The sequence below is a fragment of the Lucilia cuprina genome, chromosome X (genome assembly GCF_022045245.1).
Source record: "Lucilia cuprina isolate Lc7/37 chromosome X, ASM2204524v1, whole genome shotgun sequence".
Taxonomy (NCBI): domain Eukaryota; kingdom Metazoa; phylum Arthropoda; class Insecta; order Diptera; family Calliphoridae; genus Lucilia; species Lucilia cuprina.
This window is the reverse complement of record NC_060949.1, coordinates 12,433,963-12,455,798: the sequence shown is the minus strand read 5'-3', so window position 1 is coordinate 12,455,798 and position 21,836 is coordinate 12,433,963. Positions and strand designations below refer to the sequence as shown.

Below are 21,836 nucleotides of genomic sequence, written 5' to 3'. Positions count from 1 at the left end.
AAATACATATTTTTTATATGAATACATATTTTTTTATAAAAAATTAAAGATAAAGGATAACAATGTTTACTTATATTTTATAATTCATAAAAAATATAAATATGTAAAAACACGATTGTCAGGATCATACTATGATGGATCAAACCTAACCAACATGTGTCTAGACAATGAACACAGCGCACATGGTTTATTATTGAGAATAAAAAGGAAGGAAAGAGAAGACAAAAACTTTTTTATTGTTATTTTTATATTTTTGACAGCCAGTCGGCCTAACAGGCAGGCAGGACTTTCAATTTACCTTGTATTGGTGCGTGTGTGTGGTGTTTTTATTAATAATGGTGGTTGACAATTGAACGTGTACCTATGTATGGATGCATGTTAGTACGTAGTTGTAAGTGTTAAGGTTTTTAAGAGAATTCTTACTGGTTTTTAAAAAATCGTATTCTTACTGCTCGAATAAACGAGTAAATGTAAATTTGATTCGTTTTTTCAAACAACCAATCACAGTTCAGTTCAGTGTTAATGGTGGTTGTTTGATTTTTGTTTGTGTTTTATGACCGGTTGGGTAGATTTTTCGGCCTTTTTTTCATTCGTTTGTTTATTATTTTCTATTGCGATTGGAAGTGTGTATGTGTTGTGGATAATTTTTAATAAAAAAATATGGAAAATTGTAAATGTAAACGAAGCGCCAGCCAGGATACATAGCGATACGAATAAACAGACGGAAGATCGACATTTTTTTGAGTAGCGTGCTGCGTTTAAGAAATACGTAAAATATTGGAATTCGTAAACAAACTTTTGTAAACACGTGTGTATTAGCTTAATAAATTGGTAGTTATTCTAATATAGAGTATAATATTTTTAACATTATATGTATTTATGTTTTGAAACCGTATCGTAACGTACCGTGTCGTATGCCCTACCTGTATATTGTTCTTAAACGCGCGATACTTTTAACAAGAAGTTTAACTAAAATTTTAATAAATCTTTAAAAAATAATTGTGATAAATTAGTTAAAAGAATACATAATCCAGCCAGTTATTCAGGCACATTAGAAAAAATATTTAAATTACCAAAAAGTGTAAAAAAAAACAAATACATGGATAAAATTGTTAACGGTGTCGTACTGCATTAACAAAAGCCAACATCAATTTAATAAATAAGTGTTGTTCATATTGCGAAATATTAAAAAATGTATTGTATAGATACATATTTATATCAAAAAAAGCAATAATAAGAAGTGAAGTGAATACGAGTGAATGCCCATTTAGTGTATATTAATCTTTTGTTTTTATTGCTGCTGTTGCCACCTGTGGCGTATAAAGCTTTTATTCAAAAAAATCGATTTCAATACTGTCTTCTATTTTAACTGCAAAATATCATCCATATGTACAGATGCATATTGAAATAATTTATTAGTAAAGTGCTTCTTTAAAAGGGAAAACAAAAATAAAAAAGAAAAACAAAAAAACCACGGGAGCGACATCATGCTTAATTGTTCGTTTAAACAAAGCCCGTTGTCACCATGTCAAGCTTAGTGCATCACGTTCAAATTTAATTGAAAACAACGGTAGTTATTGATTAATTTTAATACATTATTACTTTTAATACCTACGAGCATACTTAGTTACGTACATATGAATATTAATTAATATGTACTTTAATATTAATCAAGTTAACAATCCCCTTAAATCTGTATAATACTGTTTTATATTTGGCACAGATTTACAAGATTGTTTAATTTAGAATATAATGATTGTAGCTGAATTTGTAAATATTGTTGTAAATAAATGAACAGCAAGTAACAACATACATAGGTCGACTAATGCAATACATAATTTTAGTCAATTTTGACATGGGAAGGTAACACCATTCCGTAATGAATTATTGAAGAATGCACCGATAAATCCGTAGAGTTAAGAATAAATTTAGTTTATAAACGGGATAGTTGATTTATTGATGAAAATGCCAATTATTCGAAGAGTTTTGAAACAATTTATTTTCTAAGTGGGAATATTTTTTCGGGAATTTCTGAGAATATTGTTTTCGTAAGTCATGAGAAAATTATGTTTCTTTTAACGATTTTGTTATAAATTTGATATTTGATTAAATTTTTTACTGGCAATTATTTTTTTTCATAATTATAATTTAAATCTTATAAAAGTTGCTGAAAGTCGTAAAAGAAATAAAAACGGTATTATTCTGATTGTTTTGTAATTAGGTGGCAAAGCTTAAAATTATTATATTTTTTAGAAATTATTCATAGAATGCATAAATTAAGTAAAATTTTATTCCACAAAAAATTAAATACCTATAATCTTTTCTAAACTTAAAAATGGCAAAAACTTACATAAAATTCGATGTATTTCCGGGAACATAATACACAAAGTATAATGTTCCCATGTTCCATGAACAATAATTAATCAATTTTATTAACTTTTCTAATGTTTAAAGTCGTGTTAGAGTTGATTTATTTAAAAATACACACGTGGTAATTAACCAAGGGTAAAGCTGGAGGTCCACACTACTCGTCTTCGCGTCAATGCATTACGCGCTTTTCATACCTATTTTGCGTTCTATGCTTCAAGTTACATGCTACGCTTTTTAAGCATTTTTTTAGTTAAAAACTTCTCGTTTTTCTACAGCTTTTATTTATTTTTCATCATTAAACTCATTTTATTTTATGTAAATTGATAAACAATATAAAATGTCAAAATCAGTTTTCGTGCGCCGCTTGTGACGCTTATAAAAGTAGTAAAGAAAATAGATCTTGTAACTTTCAGCATACAAATACATTGTTTCTACTATTTAAAAAAACTTAAATTTAAAACCACCAACTTAATAAAAAATTTAAAGAATGTTGAAGAACAAAGTCCTTCAACATCTAAGTTCATAAAATTTTCACATGTAACGCATATATATTTTTCGAGTATGAAAGCTGATATTGAAATAGTTTAAAAATGTTCCGAAAAGTTTCACCTTTTCCAAATCTGACTTGACATGTGGCCGAATATACTCTTTGTGCTATTAGCATAAAATCGATATATGGATAATTTTTAGCCAAACATTTCGACACACTTTGTTATACGTAATAGCTGTACTGTGTTTTCTTTCCATCTCCACTCCTCCGTTTATTAACACTTTTATGTTTGATGCATGATAATAACCCAATCCTTTGCCTAGTTTTATTTTCAAACCCCAACAAAATTTTCATTTATTTCTATTCTATGAGACTCGGTAAAATTTTCTGAGCATAGGATTCCACATATTTATTTTTGCAAGGTTTGAACGGTATCTTATTGCTTCTTAATGTTCTCTTTTGCGAAAAACTAAACTAAATTTATATAACAGATCCATAGAATTATTTTTTTACAGAATCTATCTATATAATTCATTGATTAATCATTTTGACATATATCGTTAATGTAAAAATGTTTAAAGTTTGAAATTAAAAATCTTCTGACATTGAAATATAAATTCCAAATGAAATACCCACAATCAAAATATTGTAATGTACTGATACTAAAATGGTTATCAATGTGAATTTCAAATACAATGGGTCTTCTAACTCGTTTTTTCAACTTACAGACACAGAATGTGTATTAGGGTATTCAAATATTCGGGTTTTTGTCTTATTCGGTTTATTCAAATAATTATTTGTGGTTTTACGTTAGTCGGTTAATAATCGGATAATTAAAAATTATTCGGTTATTCGAATAAAAGGATTTAACAATAATTTTCTGTAACAATTTTGAAAAAAGCATTCACAAATGGAAAAGTTAATAAGCATGTGAAAATAGATTCCACTTACAGAATTGCGTACTCCGATTTTTATGTCCTTATAAAAGGATTTCAAAATTTAAAAGACTACAAACGAATATTTAAAATATTTATATTTTTTTGTAATGCTTATATTGGTATCAAATGAAAGCTGGGAATCTGTACATTCTATCTATATTATTTACCTCTCACTTAAAGATAAAACGAAAAAGAAATTAAATTTAAAAAGGTTTCATTTTTGACTCAAAAACAAATTTTCCAATTCTTTCTTGGTGATCTTGATTATTTGAAATAAATTATATTATTTCGAAGCAGAGGATCTCTGCTTCATTTGAAATTAATATTAATACCAACTTTTTAATATAAATTTGAAATTGGATGTCCTTTTACAGGAGCATAAGAGCTGATTATGAAAAACTGAGTACACAGAGTGAATACTAACGGTCCACAGTTTCCTGTACGCATAGATTTTTTCATATTTGAAAATAACTTTTGCACGGTTTGTAAACAAAAATATTATTTTCACTTCTTTTACTTAAATTCTTTGTTTAGTTTTTTATCAAATACTGCAAATTATTCATGTTTATGTGAAATGCTTTTCTATATAAAGAAATTACTGTTTTTAAGATTTTGAACACTAGATCAACTATAACTGTTGCTGAAAACTTCTTAGAAATACTTATGAACACAACAATGTTCCCAAAAAAACTGGTTGTAAAAATAAAAGCGATATAATTATTTCCATGATTTCTTTCCAAAAATCATCAAATAAATTTTCTTTGTTATAGAAAATTGATTAAGAAATTAAGAAAAGAAGAAAATTTATTATAAAAATATTAAATTTTGGAGGAAATGGATAGTAATTTTCCTGCTAAATAGTGAGATTTTCTTAATCTTTATGAAAAATTATTACAAGTGTATTAGGGTATTGCACATTTTATGCATAAACACATTTATAACATTATTCTGTTCAAAATGTTTCATTAAATTTAATTTATTTTAAAAGAAAATTTAGATGTAACCAGCATTTTGCTTTTACAACATTTATTTTTTCTTGTAACGGTAAAACTATTTATATAAAAAAATTTAATTATGTAGCCTACCTCCACTTTGCGAAACGAGCTCGATGTATTACATTTTTCAAACAAATTTTTGACATTTTGTTTTGTCCATTCATAGATTATTTTGGACCATTTCATAGATTTATAATAAAATAAAAGTCGTTTCGGGGACCATAAATACTGAAACGAAATTTTTATGCAATTTTGGTATATTTTGCGGTGCAAAAAAGTTATAACTCTAATATGAATGTATTGATACAAAATTCTTTACCCGCGTAACCTGGCTTCAAGAAGACCTCTTGAATTTCATTACATTTATTCCAATAACTAACTATAAATCCCCTCATGTATATATGCGACGACAAAACTTACCGTTTGAGTTATTTATATCTTTTTTGCAGGGAAACTAAAATATGAAAATTCATATTTTTGTCGCATGGACCTATGGATAAGATTTTAACAGACAATTCTAGAATTTTGCAATAGATTTGTCGCGAGAGCATAATTTTGCATGATTTGAATTTTATAGCAGAGTTAAGGCATATTTTCTAGTTTTTAGCGCACATTTTATTCTTTTAGTGCATATTTTGATGTTTTATGCTTTGTTAATTTTTGTGTATTTTCAGAAATTTTTTTTTCCAAAAATGATTTTTTTAAAATATTAAAAAATTATCACCCAATTTTTACGTGTTTTCTGCTGTGTTTTCAACATTCTTTACAAACATGAAGATTGTTAACATAAGAAAGAATATTTTAAATACAAATAACTAAATTTATGTAATCCCGAGATTCCGAAAATCCGGGGATTATGGGATTTATAAAAGCTAGCCCCGTTTGGGGTTATATTAACGTTAGTATTTAAATCAGGTTAAATACTTACTTAAAATTCAACGATTATACAAAGGGTATTATTAAATACTTTAATTTTATTTCGAAACTGGATAGTCTTCACAGATTTTATATATTCAATTCATATAATGTTATATCATAAAAATATATATATATTTTTTTTTACAGTACAATAATCTGCACACAAACTACTCAGTCGTAAAATTTCAATTTAAAAATACCTAAATATTTGAGGATAAATATATTTGGATTACAACAAACGGTCTCGCCCCAATATTTTGGTTTACGATTTGCAATGTTTGCTTTGCAGTCCACCCCGGCCTTAGGTGCAGTAGTAGCACCATGGTCAGGATCAATGATTGATCGCTTGCCATCCTTAGAAGACATGCCGCACAAAGGTAATTTTTTATTTTATAACAATTAAGATATTTGTGGTAAAAATTATAGTTATGTATGTATAATATTGGAATAACTAAGTAGAAAATATACCATTTAACAATTAAATAAAAAATATGTATTAGTTTGACTACGTATAGAGAATATTATTGATGGTTTTACCAACCATTTTATGTTTCTATTTTATTTTTTAATATATTTAATAGTTTCAAACAAATTAGTAAAGTTGGCAATTAGAGAAATTAACAATTTAATTCAGTTACTTTTTAATTCTGTCTTCGAAGTCAGCATTTATTTATTTTTTTTTTATATTCGAGTCTTCGGCACAATAATTATTTGGGAGTCTATCTTTAGTCGAATTGCTCATCGTTTCAGTAATTTTCGATCCATATTTTATTCGTATTTCGTTAATTTTTAAATAATTCGAAAACATTTTTATTTGCATAACAGAAGCAATAAGGACTTTTTTTACATTTGAACTGTGTGAAACATAATTTTCGAATAAATTTTTCAACAAAATGTTTAAAACATCCTGTACTTTTGTTATTATTTTTTAAATAAATAAATTCTCAAAAATTAAATTTTGAGTTGAAATATTTTTAATGGATATCCCACTCACAATTCCACAAAGAAACCACAAAGCTCTTCAAGGAAATGGTCTGTCTAAGCTATCTTTTGAAAAGATAGGGAAAAGTTCATGCCAAATATTGAAAAAAAAACTTATTCTTGAGTTAAAAAATAAAATATATCCCACTCGAAAATAAAAAAAAAAACAATGAAGAATTAGCTATCTGAGCTATTTGGACAATTTTTGCTAGGACAAATAGGTGAAAAGTTATACTTTCTGGCCTATCCAATAGTACTTAACTTAGTGCAAACTTCATCAAAATCGATTTTATAGTTGGGTCTTTTGATATGAAATTTCCACATATATTATTTTCGATGCGAGATTGATTTTTTATTTTAAACGTAAAAATTAATATTAAATAAATAAATATTAAATTTCTGCGCCTATTATGTTTCACAACATTAACTATTTCGGTGTTGTATATTTAAAATTTACAACACTTACCTTAAGTGTCGCTGTGAATTTTCTTCGACTCACAGCTATGTAGATGTTTTAAATCATAATTAAAAAATATGTATATGTTGTGTTATTGCCGAGACAATACAACATTGTGTGTTTTGTGAACATAATTGGTGCCTTCAATATAGACGAGAAACACATTTAACTGTAATATTTGAATTCGGTTTCAACTAAAAAATCCATTGAGTTGCTTAAAGTTATTAAAAACTAGTAAAATTTCATTTTTTGTTTTTTGATTATGTTTATAATTATACTGTAAGTACGCCAAAACACCTAAACATAAGTATTTTTTTTTGTGGCATACTCCGTTTTGAATTTTTAACTTTTTAATTTATTAATCAAAATCACATGTGAAACAGTTTAAACTTTTAAATATCTCCCGATTTGGACCCAACTTTTCAAATCGAAGTATGCCACTAGATTCTACGACCGAATCATGAATGATATTTATCTGTGTCTTTTTGAAAGTCAATATTTTACTTAGAGTGTTATTAACATCACAATGAAATTAGAATTTGTTTTATAAAACTTGTTTATTGTTATGTAATCGTTTTTACTTATATTTCGACATAAATATATTCCTAATGAAATTTACTTCTCCATTCTGTACAGTGTTGTCCTTAAATGATTCAAGACCCTTTGATGTACTGAAAATCAGATATTAACTGAAATCATCATTTGTAAGTTAATAAACTTACCAACAAATTATTTTTAGACGACTATGTACATATATAAAAAAACAAGTAAGAAGTTATAGTCGGGCGAGGCCGACCATATAATACCCTACACCTGTTACTGTTTAACAAAACTGGATATTTAAGTAAAATTTTGATGGGGGCATTTTAAAGGGGCTAGGCTCAAATGAGGCCCTATAATTATAAAGTTCATCAGGGTCATCAAGACTAGTATAGAACTATATTAAACATAATTATGAACTTAAAAACCCTATTTGGAGGGTTCATTTCTATGGGGCCTAGGTGAAATAATGGACCGATGTTAACTATTTTCAATAGGCTTCGTCTACAATACCATTAAATATCATGTGCCAAATTTCATTGAATTATCTCTAAAATTGCGACCTGTAGTTGATTACAAGTCTTACAAGCTCTATTCGGGGGTTCAGTTGTATGGAGGCTAGGTGAAATAATGGACCGATATTAATCATTTTCAGTAGGCTTCGCCTACGGTATAATATAAGATCATGTACTAGTTAGAAATTGACGAACTTGCAATTATCTGGAAAACTATTGTGGTAAGAATTTTCAAAATCTTTAAGTGGGTTTTTTATTTGTACTAGAGGTAAAACTAAAAATATTGTATATCCCAAGGCATAAGAATATGAATTATTTTTTAAGAATAAAAGTATATATTAATTATTAGCAAGTAAGAAATAAATATATCATTAATATATAATTTTAGAATTTAAATGAAATATATTATTATCAAGAGAAATTATTATAAACCTTAAAGAAAAATTTTATAATTTAGTAACTACTTAAATAAATAATTTTTTTGCTAATTATGTATTTATTTTGGTTGGGGTAGCGAAGCACACCGGGTATTAACTAGTGTAAACATAAAAAAACAATGTTTGCAACATTTAATTGTTTTACACACATTATCAGAAGAGATTTGTGTTGGAAATAGTTTGAAATATTAATAACAAACATTTAAACCGGATAAAATTCGAGTAAAATTTCAAACACAAGCAAGAATGAATCTGAACCAAGAATAGCAAAAGCTGAAATTATTAGAAAAATAATAATATGTGAAAATTAATCATATCAATCATAAATCAAATCAGAAAAATTATTTCTTTTCTATTTTCGCTAAACCAAACCTTATAAAATTTAGAAGACCATTATTATACATATACTTTGTTCATGTCGAATTTCATCACTGTTTTATTTATTTTAAGTCTGTAATAGACTATAAATAATTTTTTTAATTTTTTTAACAATCCTCACTAAATTTGGAAGAGAGTTTTTGGTTCAAAAGGAACTTACTTGTGTCGAAATACATTGCTATACTCGAATTTGTACGTCAGTAATGATCGTTCATGACATTCATCGAAAGTTTTTTAAGCATGTAATGGGTGTTAAAGTAATTTTCAGAAGGGGACCTTATATGGAAAGAAGGGTCAATTATGGACCTATCTCCATAAAGTTAAGCAGACAGATTTTCGGTCATATGAAACTTTTTTAATTAGCCTAGCCCCTGAAAATCGGCACCATATTTCATGTAAGCATAATTAATTCTTCGTATTTTCGTTACAATCGGTGCTCAGTTGACCCATACAAAGATCTCATCAGAAAATGGCTTAAACGCCTTTAATTTCCTCTTAAACACTACTATTATGATAAAATTTTTCATATCGAACTTCTATATGACCATAAATACCTTCACCAAATTTCGGTCCATAACTGATACTAGCTCCCATATATAGTCTTAATCAAAATTAATTCTCATTTGGCTTTATACATTCTAAATTTATAAATTCAATTTAACGCAAATAGCATAGGCAGAGATAACCCACAGATCAAAGTTTACTTTTCTAAAGCCTTTATTTTTTAAAGCTGAACAAAGTTTTTCCTCTGCACGCGTGCTTTTTGACTAAATTTACAACAACGTACTCACATGTATTAAAATCTTATTCAGACTAGTTTGAGCGTTCATGTATATTCATATACATATTTAAAAAACACCATTTCAAAAATAAAACTTTCCATGCCTGTGTTCTCTTTTCTCTGACCTATCATATTTCTCGCCGAGCTCTGTTTTAAAACTAAAAGAATATACTTTCGGATAGCGTACAAATTTAATAACGTCTCGAGAAAGGACAAAAATGGCGTTTTTCTCAAAACTCTGAACATAATATCTTAAATTCTTTAACTTTATTTGCTGTTTTCTAGAACTTTTAGTTGATGCATTTTCAAGAATAAGTGCCAAAAATGTTTGGAAAAGTATTTAAAATTTCAAAGAAGCTTTTACCCCCATATTAATCTCTTGTTATTTCGTTCGAAACCATGTATTGAAAATTCTCATACAAAAAGTTATTTTAACAGACAGATTTACTACCGGTTAAACGATAATCGGATATTGAGTAGTGTAGACCTTTACTTACACAATTCACAAATTTTAATTTGCTTCACAAAAATATAACTACATTATTCTATACAAAGGTTAATATTATAAACCAAATAAGAATTATTTCAACTGATATTCTGTCGCGTAAAACAACACACACAAAAAATAATGTTAATAAGGTATGAAAGCCAAAAGTTGTTTTGTTGTAGTACCAGCAGACATATAACAACATAACATATTTGAACAATATTTTTTCATTGCGTTACATTTATTATTGGTAAATCTGAAACCTGAAATTTTCAAAAAACGTGTACATCAAAATTTTGTTTTTGTCTGCCGATTTTACCTCATTTTTAAAATAATTTATTTTTAAATACTACTGAAAATCTGGAAAAAATTTTATCACAGATACCAATTTTTCGTGTAATTTTTAGATAAGTTTTAATTTTTTTTGCATTTTTTTTATTTTCTTAAAAATGATATTATTTCATCCATCAAGACTGCAAAAAATAAGATTTGTGACATTTTTCCGTTTCTATTCCTTTTTTCTTATAGACAATTTCATTGCAATGAGAAATCTACCATGTTTGGGTGTTACTAGCGGTGGCGGTGGTGTCGGTAGTATTGACGGTTCAACGTCGGATATCGCAGCAGATAAACCTACTGCTGTTATGGATCCAACTACCTTGGAAGCACCTTCAACGCCTCACGCATCTTCTTATTTTGCCACCACCTACTACCACATTACTGATGATGAATGTATGTTATATGATATGATAGATTTTAAAACATAAATATATATTGTTTATAAAAAATTTATACATTTCTTATTAAGTATTTTCATACCAAATTTCCTTGTTTTCATATTCAAGATGATATGTTGTGGTACATATAGACTATAAATAATTTTTTTAATTTTTTTAACAATCCTCACTAAATTTGGAAGAGAGTTTTTGGTTCAAAAGGAACTTACTTGTGTCGAAATACATTGCTATACTCGAATTTGTACGTCAGTAATGATCGTTCATGACATTCATCGAAAGTTTTTTAAGCATGTAATGGGTGTTAAAGTAATTTTCAGAAGGGGACCTTATATGGAAAGAAGGGTCAATTATGGACCTATCTCCATAAAGTTAAGCAGACAGATTTTCGGTCATATGAAACTTTTTTAATTAGCCTAGCCCCTGAAAATCGGCACCATATTTCATGTAAGCATAATTAATTCTTCGTATTTTCGTTACAATCGGTGCTCAGTTGACCCATACAAAGATCTCATCAGAAAATGGCTTAAACGCCTTTAATTTCCTCTTAAACACTACTATTATGATAAAATTTTTCATATCGAACTTCTATATGACCATAAATACCTTCACCAAATTTTGATTTGATCGGTCCATAACTGATACTAGCTCCCATATATAGTCTTAATCAAAATTAATTCTCATTTGGCTTTATACATTCTAAATTTATAAATTCAATTTAACGCAAATAGCATAGGCAGAGATAACCCACAGATCAAAGTTTACTTTTCTAAAGCCTTTATTTTTTAAAGCTGAACAAAGTTTTTCCTCTGCACGCGTGCTTTTTGACTAAATTTACAACAACGTACTCACATGTATTAAAATCTTATTCAGACTAGTTTGAGCGTTCATGTATATTCATATACATATTTAAAAAACACCATTTCAAAAATAAAACTTTCCATGCCTGTGTTCTCTTTTCTCTGACCTATCATATTTCTCGCCGAGCTCTGTTTTAAAACTAAAAGAATATACTTTCGGATAGCGTACAAATTTAATAACGTCTCGAGAAAGGACAAAAATGGCGTTTTTCTCAAAACTCTGAACATAATATCTTAAATTCTTTAACTTTATTTGCTGTTTTCTAGAACTTTTAGTTGATGCATTTTCAAGAATAAGTGCCAAAAATGTTTGGAAAAGTATTTAAAATTCAAAGAAGCTTTTACCCCCATATTAATCTCTTGTTATTTCGTTCGAAACCATGTATTGAAAATTCTCATACAAAAAGTTATTTTAACAGACAGATTTACTACCGTTTAAACGATAATCGGATATTGAGTAGTGTAGACCTTTACTTACACAATTCACAAATTTTAATTTGCTTCACAAAAATATAACTACATTATTCTATACAAAGGTTAATATTATAAACCAAATAAGAATTATTTCAACTGATATTCTGTCGCGTAAAACAACACACACAAAAAATAATGTTAATAAGGTATGAAAGCCAAAAGTTGTTTTGTTGTAGTACCAGCAGACATATAACAACATAACATATTTGAACAATATTTTTTCATTGCGTTACATTTATTATTGGTAAATCTGAAACCTGAAATTTAAAAAAACGTGTACATCAAAATTTTGTTTTGTGTCTGCCGATTTTACCTCATTTTTAAAATAATTTATTTTTAAATACTACTGAAAATCTGGAAAAAATTTTATCACAGATACCAATTTTCGTGTAATTTTTAGATAAGTTTTAATTTTTTTGCATTTTTTTTATTTTCTTAAAAATGATATTATTTCATCCATCAAGACTGCAAAAAATAAGATTTGTGACATTTTTCCGTTTCTATTCCTTTTTTCTTATAGACAATTTCATTGCAATGAGAAATCTACCATGTTTGGGTGTTACTAGCGGTGGCGGTGGTGTCGGTAGTATTGACGGTTCAACGTCGGATATCGCAGCAGATAAACCTACTGCTGTTATGGATCCAACTACCTTGGAAGCACCTTCAACGCCTCACGCATCTTCTTATTTTGCCACCACCTACTACCACATTACTGATGATGAATGTATGTTATATGATATGATAGATTTTAAAACATAAATATATATTGTTTATAAAAAATTTATACATTTCTTATTAAGTATTTTCATACCAAATTTCCTTGTTTTCATATTCAAGATGATATGTTGTGGTACATGGTGTTAATAACTAATATGTGGAATTGTTAGGTTGTGTTTCGCATTCCATGCGGTTTGATTTGAAATTATTTATAAATAAATATGTATATATATATATATATATATATATATATATATATATATATATATATATATATATATATATATTTTTTTTTTTTTTTTTTTTTTTGAGAAATAAAATAATTTGGGTATTATTAAGAAATAATAATCATATATACAAAAAATTGCTCTGTACCGTTTAATTCTTAAAAGAACATAACTTTACGTGTATATATATATATGTATATATATATATATATATATATATATATAATATATATATATATATATATATATATTATATATATATATATATATATATATATATAATATATATATATATATATATATATATTATATATATATATATATATATATATATATATATATATATATTATATATATATATATAATATATATACACGTAAAGTTATGTTCTTGTGAACGGTGTAGAGTAAATTTTTTGTATATATGTGTATTATTTTCCAATAATATACCCAAAACTCGATTTAAATTAAAAACGTACTTTGCGGTTTTTTAAGATTCAAGCTATAAAAGTTTCCCAGATACACGATTTTTTTGTGGGAGCCAATTTATTATCCAAATATTTACATGGATGTCAGAGTTCTTCGTGCAAAGAAGAACTAGCACTAACAGTTCCCCATGTATACGATTTTCTGTATTTAATTCATATGGGAGGTGTCAATACTCCTTATGCCACTGCCCATTTTTCTCCGAAATGTTCACATGAATGTTAAATTTCTTCGTACAAAATTTGAAGATTATAGCTCCAATTGTTTCCTAGAAAAACGAATTTATGTATTTTATTACACAAATGTTGACATGGATGTCAAAACTGTTCGTGCAAAATTTTGGCATTAATAGCTACTGAGAAAAACGAATTTTTGTATGTAATTCATATGTGAGGTGCCAACCCCCCTTGTGAAAGTCCGCCAATTTCACTCCCAAATATTCAGATGGATGTTAAAAGTCATCGTGCAAAATTTTAAGATTCTAACTCCAATAGTTTCCCAGATAAACTAATTTTAGTATGTAATTCCTATGAAAAGTGCCACGCTATTTCTAGTTCGCCAGTTTTTATCGTAAATATTCGTGTCAATACTAATGTAAATTGAAGACTCTAGTTGTTATACTTTTTCAGATATACTAATTTAAGATTTGTTTATATGGGAGGTGCCACGCCTATAGATGCCAAAGTTGTTCGTGTAAAATTTGGGAACTCTAGTTATTGTAGTTTTTGAAATATGTGTCTTTCAATAGTTATTATGTATGTGTGCGTGGCACCTCGCCAACTTGAATTTCCATAACAAAAGGTAGCATATAGTTCCTTCCAGACATACCGGAATACGCTGTAAACTATTGTTAATTGTTATGATAGAATTTGGGGTTAATCCCTCTAACAATTTCAGTACATAAACATGTAACTATTAATATTATACTAATATTAAAAATTCATGTAATTTTGTTTGTGACTGGTTTTAGAAAATCTATTTGCAGGGGGGTTTTTGCACCAAAATAACACGTCAAACTGGTTATTGGTTATTTTCCTAATATACATAATATGTTTAATAGTGCTGCAAAATGGTAGATGCTGATTTAATTTCTTACAATTTTATTCTTGCCGTTTATTTAAAATGTAGTTTTTGAAGAATTTCAATTCGTTTAAAACCTACCAAGAGAGTTCTAAATTTTTGCGTGATATGCATTTTGATGCAATGAAACATTTTCAGTCAAAAAAAGTTGATTTGCATTTCAGATGAATACTTAGATACAATTCGTCATAAACTATTTCATTGTTCATGAACTTTAGACAGCTCAGCTCTAACTCTACGTCGGTATTAAAAAATATGCGATTAAATTTATGACAAAATTAAAAAAAATAAATGGCACTAGAAAAATTTGTAGGTTTCAATCTTTAAGTCCTGTTATTAGGCGTTATTCCGAATACTATTTAATAATTCAAAAATATAACTAACTAGATGCTAAAGTTAAAGGAAGTAGCAGATAGAATTTAGAATACTTATTGCTGATATATAACAGTTGTAGATGCAATGTTCACTGAACCTCTTTTACAAATTTTAATTTATATAGCTTTTTAGTTTTTAAAGTAGGCTACAAACACTTAATTTATCATGGAATGATTACATACTAACGCTATTTTACAGCACGTGATAATTTCCAAAGAAAAACTTAATTTATTAAGACGTGTCTAAAATTTTAAAACCTTAAAACGGCAGTCAAAAAATTTAAGTGTTAGTTATAATCTATCTACTATTAAAAATTTATCAGAATTAAATAATTGAAAGAAATTATTTTTGGCCGGAATTGACTACCGTGCAATGTAAAAATTTTAATAATGTAAAATCCAAAAAAATTGTATGTATTTTAAGACGTTTCATTGTAATGTCGGGTATGGTTGTTTTAGGCATACTTTTTTATATGTACATATGTATTTGTTCGATACACAATTTTCCTCCAATTGAGTCATTTATAATCTGACTTTGACACAATAAAATTATTAAAAAATGCTAATAATAAGTATTTAACTTGACATAAGTTATGCTCTTTTGTTTACTTAATCATAACAAGTAGAAAATTTTTGTTGTTTGCGAACATTTTTACCCTTTTGTACATCCCTACATGAGAATGTTATTATTTTTTTAAATGACAGAATGTCATTTTGACAGTTTAAAATTGTTGATCTTTAGTTTATTTTTATGTAGTAGTACTCACTCAGATAGACAGACGACAATGTACAATGACTCTTCTGTTTAGAAAAAAATCTCAAAAGTAATAATGACATAACGTTATTACAAGATATAATATACAATAGAATTCTATCAAAGTGTGTCATACACGGTCATTATCTTTTTGAAATATCTAATATGGAATTTCAGCGAGTGTTCGTGTGCATTTTATACATGTGTACCAGGGTTACCAGTCGTACATTTATTTAAAGTAAAAAGGGCAAATATGATTTTAATTTACAATTGTTGTTGTAGCATTGTATGCGTACTATGTTAGCATCTGCTACAATAGTCATAACGATGCTGTAGGTATTTTCAATGCAAAACTTCAACGACAATGTTTTTCAAAAAAAAAAAAAAAAAAAAAAACAATCGATTTTAGCATAAAGTGGTAACACAGAAATCAAAAAAAAACTTTTTTATTAAAAACAGATATTAATTAGTTTAAAATGTGGAATAAAGAAAATAAAAGAATTTTAAATTAAAAGAAATTAATATGGTTTATTTCTCAGATACAATATACAACATTATTGTGAATTTAACTAATGCCCACTTACGCGATCTAAATAGCACACATATTTGTTAAATAATTTTCGTAAATAGAAAATAAACTCACAATCTTCAAAATTTGAAGCAATTCCGATTTTGTTAAAGTCATGCTAACTTTAAATGAATTTGTAATATCGGTGATTATTTGGGAAGGAGACAATTTCGTGGAAGGGGCAACATTTGGCAACACTAACACACTACAAAACGGCAATATTCGTATAATTTATGATCACTTTAGTGTGAACAATCTAATAATATGGTACTTTTTGTTGTCTTTTTGGTTTTTCATGTTGTTGTCAATTTGTTTTGTTGTGTATTTGCTATAGTAGTAATGGAACAATTGTAGAAAAATAAGGGGATGTGAGTATGTTTATGAGTATAAGAAAGCAAGGACAACGACGACTACATACATATGTATGTTTTGTATGTAATTATTTGTTACCACTTTTCAAACGAAAATACGTACATAGCATCATAGTTGTTGTCGGTATTGTATGTGTAAGAGTGTGAATAAAACTAACTAGGATTTTTTGTGTTAAACTGTTTTATTACTAAAACTCTTAGAGTTTGGGATGCGATTCGATGGGATGGGTTGTTGGATGAATGGCTATTATATACTTTATTAACCGTGCTATCACTCTCATTGTTGAAATGTGTTTTGTTTTGTAAATGCGTTCGTGTTAAACTATGTTACGGATGGTTAGATTACAGTGTGTGTTAAGTGAATAGCAACAGACAACAAACACATAAATTAATTTAATGTAGAATGCGAATGGGAAAACACCAGTATGTACACAATTTGCCAAAATCCAAAAGAAAAACTGAATCAGTATAACTTTAAAATATTTCGACATATTAGAGAGGGTTTCAGTATAACTTTTAAATATTTTGGCATATTTGAGAGTTTTTAGTATTCAATTTTCTTGTTTTTACAAAATTTTTATTTATTTTATTTAGATTTGTTCAAAAGTATATTACAGTTTAATCATGGGAATATCACTTGTAGACCAAATACATACATTCATTCATACATACATACAAACATACATATATACATAATACATACATACATACATAAATACATACATACATACATACATACATACATACATACATACATACATACATACATACATACATACACACATAGATATTATGTACAAAGAAAACTATTTCAAGTTATGCACAACACTGTGCAAATGTGTGTGAATAGATGAATGAATGGACGTGTGTTGAGTGTGAGTACTTAGACATTGATTTAGAACAACTAAATGTATTATAATACAAATAATAATAATAATGTCACGAGTAGGGGGTAACAAATTGTGCTGTCGTAAATGGTAATGTCTCGTACAAGTATTCAGTACAATTACATTCTATAGATGTAGCGGCTACTTTTCTAGATGTTTAAAACAAATAAATAACAATAGTAAATACGTTTTGTTTTTAACTTTAAAAATATACATTTACACATTGACAACATCCATACAGACATAAATCCATACATTTATCTACCTAAAAGTAAAATTTATACAATCATTCATCATTTCCTTTCACACATACGTACTGTGTGTAAGTGATGATGAGGACGATGATTATGAAATGGGCATTCTTTTGCTTTGCAAGTAAGTAACCGTCAATATAAAAAGGTGGAAAATTATTTGTAATTTTTTAGAACAAAAGGATCTTAAGTAACAGTACTTAGATTCACAGCATGTAGTTAGATTTCTAATTTATTTATGGTTGCTTGTTTAGAAGCAAAAAAAACTATTAAATAAAACTAGGGGATTTTGTGGTAAATTTTATTTTTTTTCAACTGTGTAATCCCAAACGGCAAACATCTTGTTGCTACAGAAAACATTTTCCTTTTATTGTATTTGTTACTTACGAGAGGATTGATTTATATGTTAAAATAGTATTGTTTTTTCCTCTTTTGTTTTATTTTCTTTTTTATACAATTAATTTTCAAAAATAATAATGAATAGGTGAAAATAAAGGTGTCTAAATTTGTTAATCTCATATACAAGTATAAATAAAAAAGTTTCTGCATATGGTCTTAATTATCTTAATTATATAATTAAGAGATTTATTTATTTTTTGCAATATGCAGAAAATAGGGAAGTATTGTCTTCAACATTTGTTTCTTTTATAAGAAATGCTCTTTAATCAATAGGCAAATTTCTTTAAAATTTTATATTGTAAATTTTATTTATTTATTATCGCATTTCTTTGCTTATCTTTTTAATTTTAGTTATATACGAATGTACCATAAAGTAGTTTTCTGAATAGGGCCTCATATTGGGGCTACAGTCAAATACAGTTCGATGTGCCCAAACTTATTAGTTTTATTTATTTGTTTTAGTCTATGGTCAGTTTTGTTATTTATGTACTTGTAAATTTTTGTTACATATGGGCATTTCCATTGTGACGAACGTGACGGTCGTACGTTTAAAAGAGATGAAAAATATATATACATATGTATATATTTTTTAAAAATTCTTGTATTTTTATATAGGGCTTCAATAGCTCTATAACTGGTCGAATAAGAAATTGAAAGATCTTAATGGCTCTAAGATATAAGTATTAAAGTGCGTGACGTGATGTGACAGAAATAGAAATTGCTTATTTCTTTTTTGACAAAAATGTAAAAATCTGCTAGTTTCACCTGGCTATTTGATTAAAACCCTTTTTATTGTAATTTGGAATATTTATTAATTATTTTTCAGCTTTTAGAACTAAAATATTGTTTTCAGATTTATTTGTACAAGCCGTTATGTGTGACGTGACATGACGTGATGTGACAAAAATTTCCAATGATGAAATTTGCAATATTATTGAAAATTAATAATTCCATAGATTTATTTTGGACGGACATTGTTGAAAGTTTTTTGGAATCGGAGAAATATTTCGACTACTTAATAACATTTTAGTTGAAAATGGCTGCCGTATAAGAATAATATACACAAAAATCGTTCATCCTAATTTTTTTTAAAAATTGGTCCATGATTAGACATAGCTTACATAAAAAGCCCACATTTTATATACCCACAAACTTGGATATATAACTAAAATTTTGCCATTCTTATAATACAAACACACAAAAAAACTTCCAAATGTACAACTACTGACCCAATAATAATCGGTCATAACGCCCATATAAAGCCGATATCCGAAAATCACTTTTTTTCCATACATTTTATAAAAATATCATTTGTTGAATTTCTGTGCTTTTTCTTCCACTTATCAACTATCACCTAATTGAATAAATTGCATAAATATCACATCTTTTTTTAAATAACAATATTTCACAATTCGAAGATTGCACTTGAGAAAATTTATGTAATGTGACGTGACAGACTTTGAAATTCTATAAAAATTAACCCCGCTTAGAATTATTTTTTTTTCTTTTAAATTGATTTATATATACTAAACTTGATTTATATTCAAAGTTTTGAATACTTCTGGATGCCAACTAAAAAGTTATCGGGGTAAATCCTGTTTCAACGTGACATTTAAAAGTCTATGAAAGAAAATCGAAAATTTGTCTTTTAAGGATCTTTATCTTTTTATATTTGTATGTTTTAAAATAACTATTATTTCAACAAATGTTTTCCGATAAAAGTCCATTTAAATATTAACCTTTAAAATAATAAAAACTTTTTTTTTTATTTATTGAAACAGTAATATAAAAAGCCTCATTAAGGCCAATAAAACTTATATTACAAAGGTATTTTTCCTGAATATTATTTAAATACAATCCACTGAGCAATAAGTTTACATAACATACAAGTTTATTAAATGATTCCCCTGGTTTAAAAGCAAATTGTTTTATGTAAAGTCTTAGCATATCGATCCCAAAGCAACATATATGTACCTTTATATAATCATTAAGTTTTAATTAAAAAAAAAATAGTTATAGAACTAAAATCATATGTTAGAAAAAGTCGATAACAATTTTAGGCGAAATGCATTATTGGAGTGGGAAAACACACGAAGTTCTAAGGGCAAAACGTTCCATATACGAGCCACTCTGACAACAAAAGATTTTTCAAATAATGAGTTATTAATCCTAGGTATACAAATTTGTGGATTTCTAGACGTATGTAAAAAATTAAACCGAGAACAGAGTTGAATAGGTACTCCCCACTTGACAGCTTTACAAAAAAGGAATAAATTCCGGCGGTGAATGAAATTATTAAAACCACAGCCAAGAAAGCGTCTAACATATTCCGATACATGATCATATCTACGAACACCATACACATAGCGTATAATCGTATTAACAATTCGATTTAATACAGAAGTAGTAGGAATTTGGATTGAATGTCCTTAATTTCCTAATTCCTAAATGTTATGTATGTTATTGGGATAAAACGTTTTATTCCAAACACAAAAAAATTATTAATTCAAGAACATTGAACGGCAATATACATATTTAACATTTTGTAGAAAATGTTGAATCAAATTAAAATTACACTAAAATATTTATGTCGGTTCTGTAAATCGAATCGGTTTCAAAACCAAGAAACTTCTAAAATCGATGGATTTATATGAACATACCACTCTTACATGTTTTATAAAATATGTGTTGTTGATGAGAAAATCATATTGCGTGCGTATAAGTAAGAATAACACACTGCCCTCAGAAGCATGTTTGCCATCAAAAGCATTAAAGCTGCATTAAAAAGATGTTTTGGAAGGACAGTGGTTACTTCGTATATTTATTCAGACAATAGAAGCTGCTGTTCGTAATAATGAATCGATAATTTCTATGCTAGCGCTGCAGGAAATTCAGTGGGCATTTTATTCCCCCGGCAGCTCCTCACATTGGATGTATTTATAAGCTGGCGTCAAGTCAGTAAAATGTCATAAAAATCGGTGAAGCCAAACATACATATGAGAAAATGAGTACTCCCTTAAATTGAATCTATATGGAATTCAAGACCTCTAGTACAATGATAAACCATGTCAATTGGATGCCGTAATAGGATTTTAAAGAAAGTACAGAAGTACTAATCAAGATTGATAATATTAATCCAGCAATTTGGCCGCTTGCGAGAATTACAGATGTATATAAGCAAAGATGGCAAAGTAAGAGTTGCAACATTGCAAAATATGTCCGTTATTATCTACGGATACAGAAGAAAATTCGGCACCAGTAATGCGCTGTGTAGCATCGATGTAGCTAGGAATAAAAAACTATGTTGATTCAAATTTTTGATGATAATGAAACCGGTTAAGGCGCTACTAATTAACATGAATAACGCA

General features: G+C 27.6%; 1 protein-coding gene across 4 annotated transcripts in view; it reads left to right on the top strand.

Annotated features, from left to right (window-relative positions):
• Positions 1-654: 654 nt before the first annotated feature.
• LOC111684782 (paired box protein Pax-6) overlaps positions 655-21,836 on the top strand; it is an 82,838-nt gene continuing 61,656 nt past the window's right edge. Inside the window, exons 1-4 of one of the 4 annotated variants that reach the window (XM_046956171.1) lie at positions 655-1,570; positions 5,859-6,088; positions 10,816-10,890; positions 12,876-13,079. In XM_046956171.1, the coding sequence (XP_046812127.1) occupies positions 5,986-6,088; positions 10,816-10,890; positions 12,876-13,079 (382 nt within the window). In that variant the 5' untranslated portion in view covers positions 655-1,570; positions 5,859-5,985. Of the gene's footprint in view, positions 1,571-5,858; positions 6,089-10,815; positions 10,891-12,875; positions 13,080-21,836 lie in introns of those variants that run through there. The other 3 variants (XM_046956163.1, XM_046956157.1, XM_046956151.1) reach the window with 3 other exon arrangements.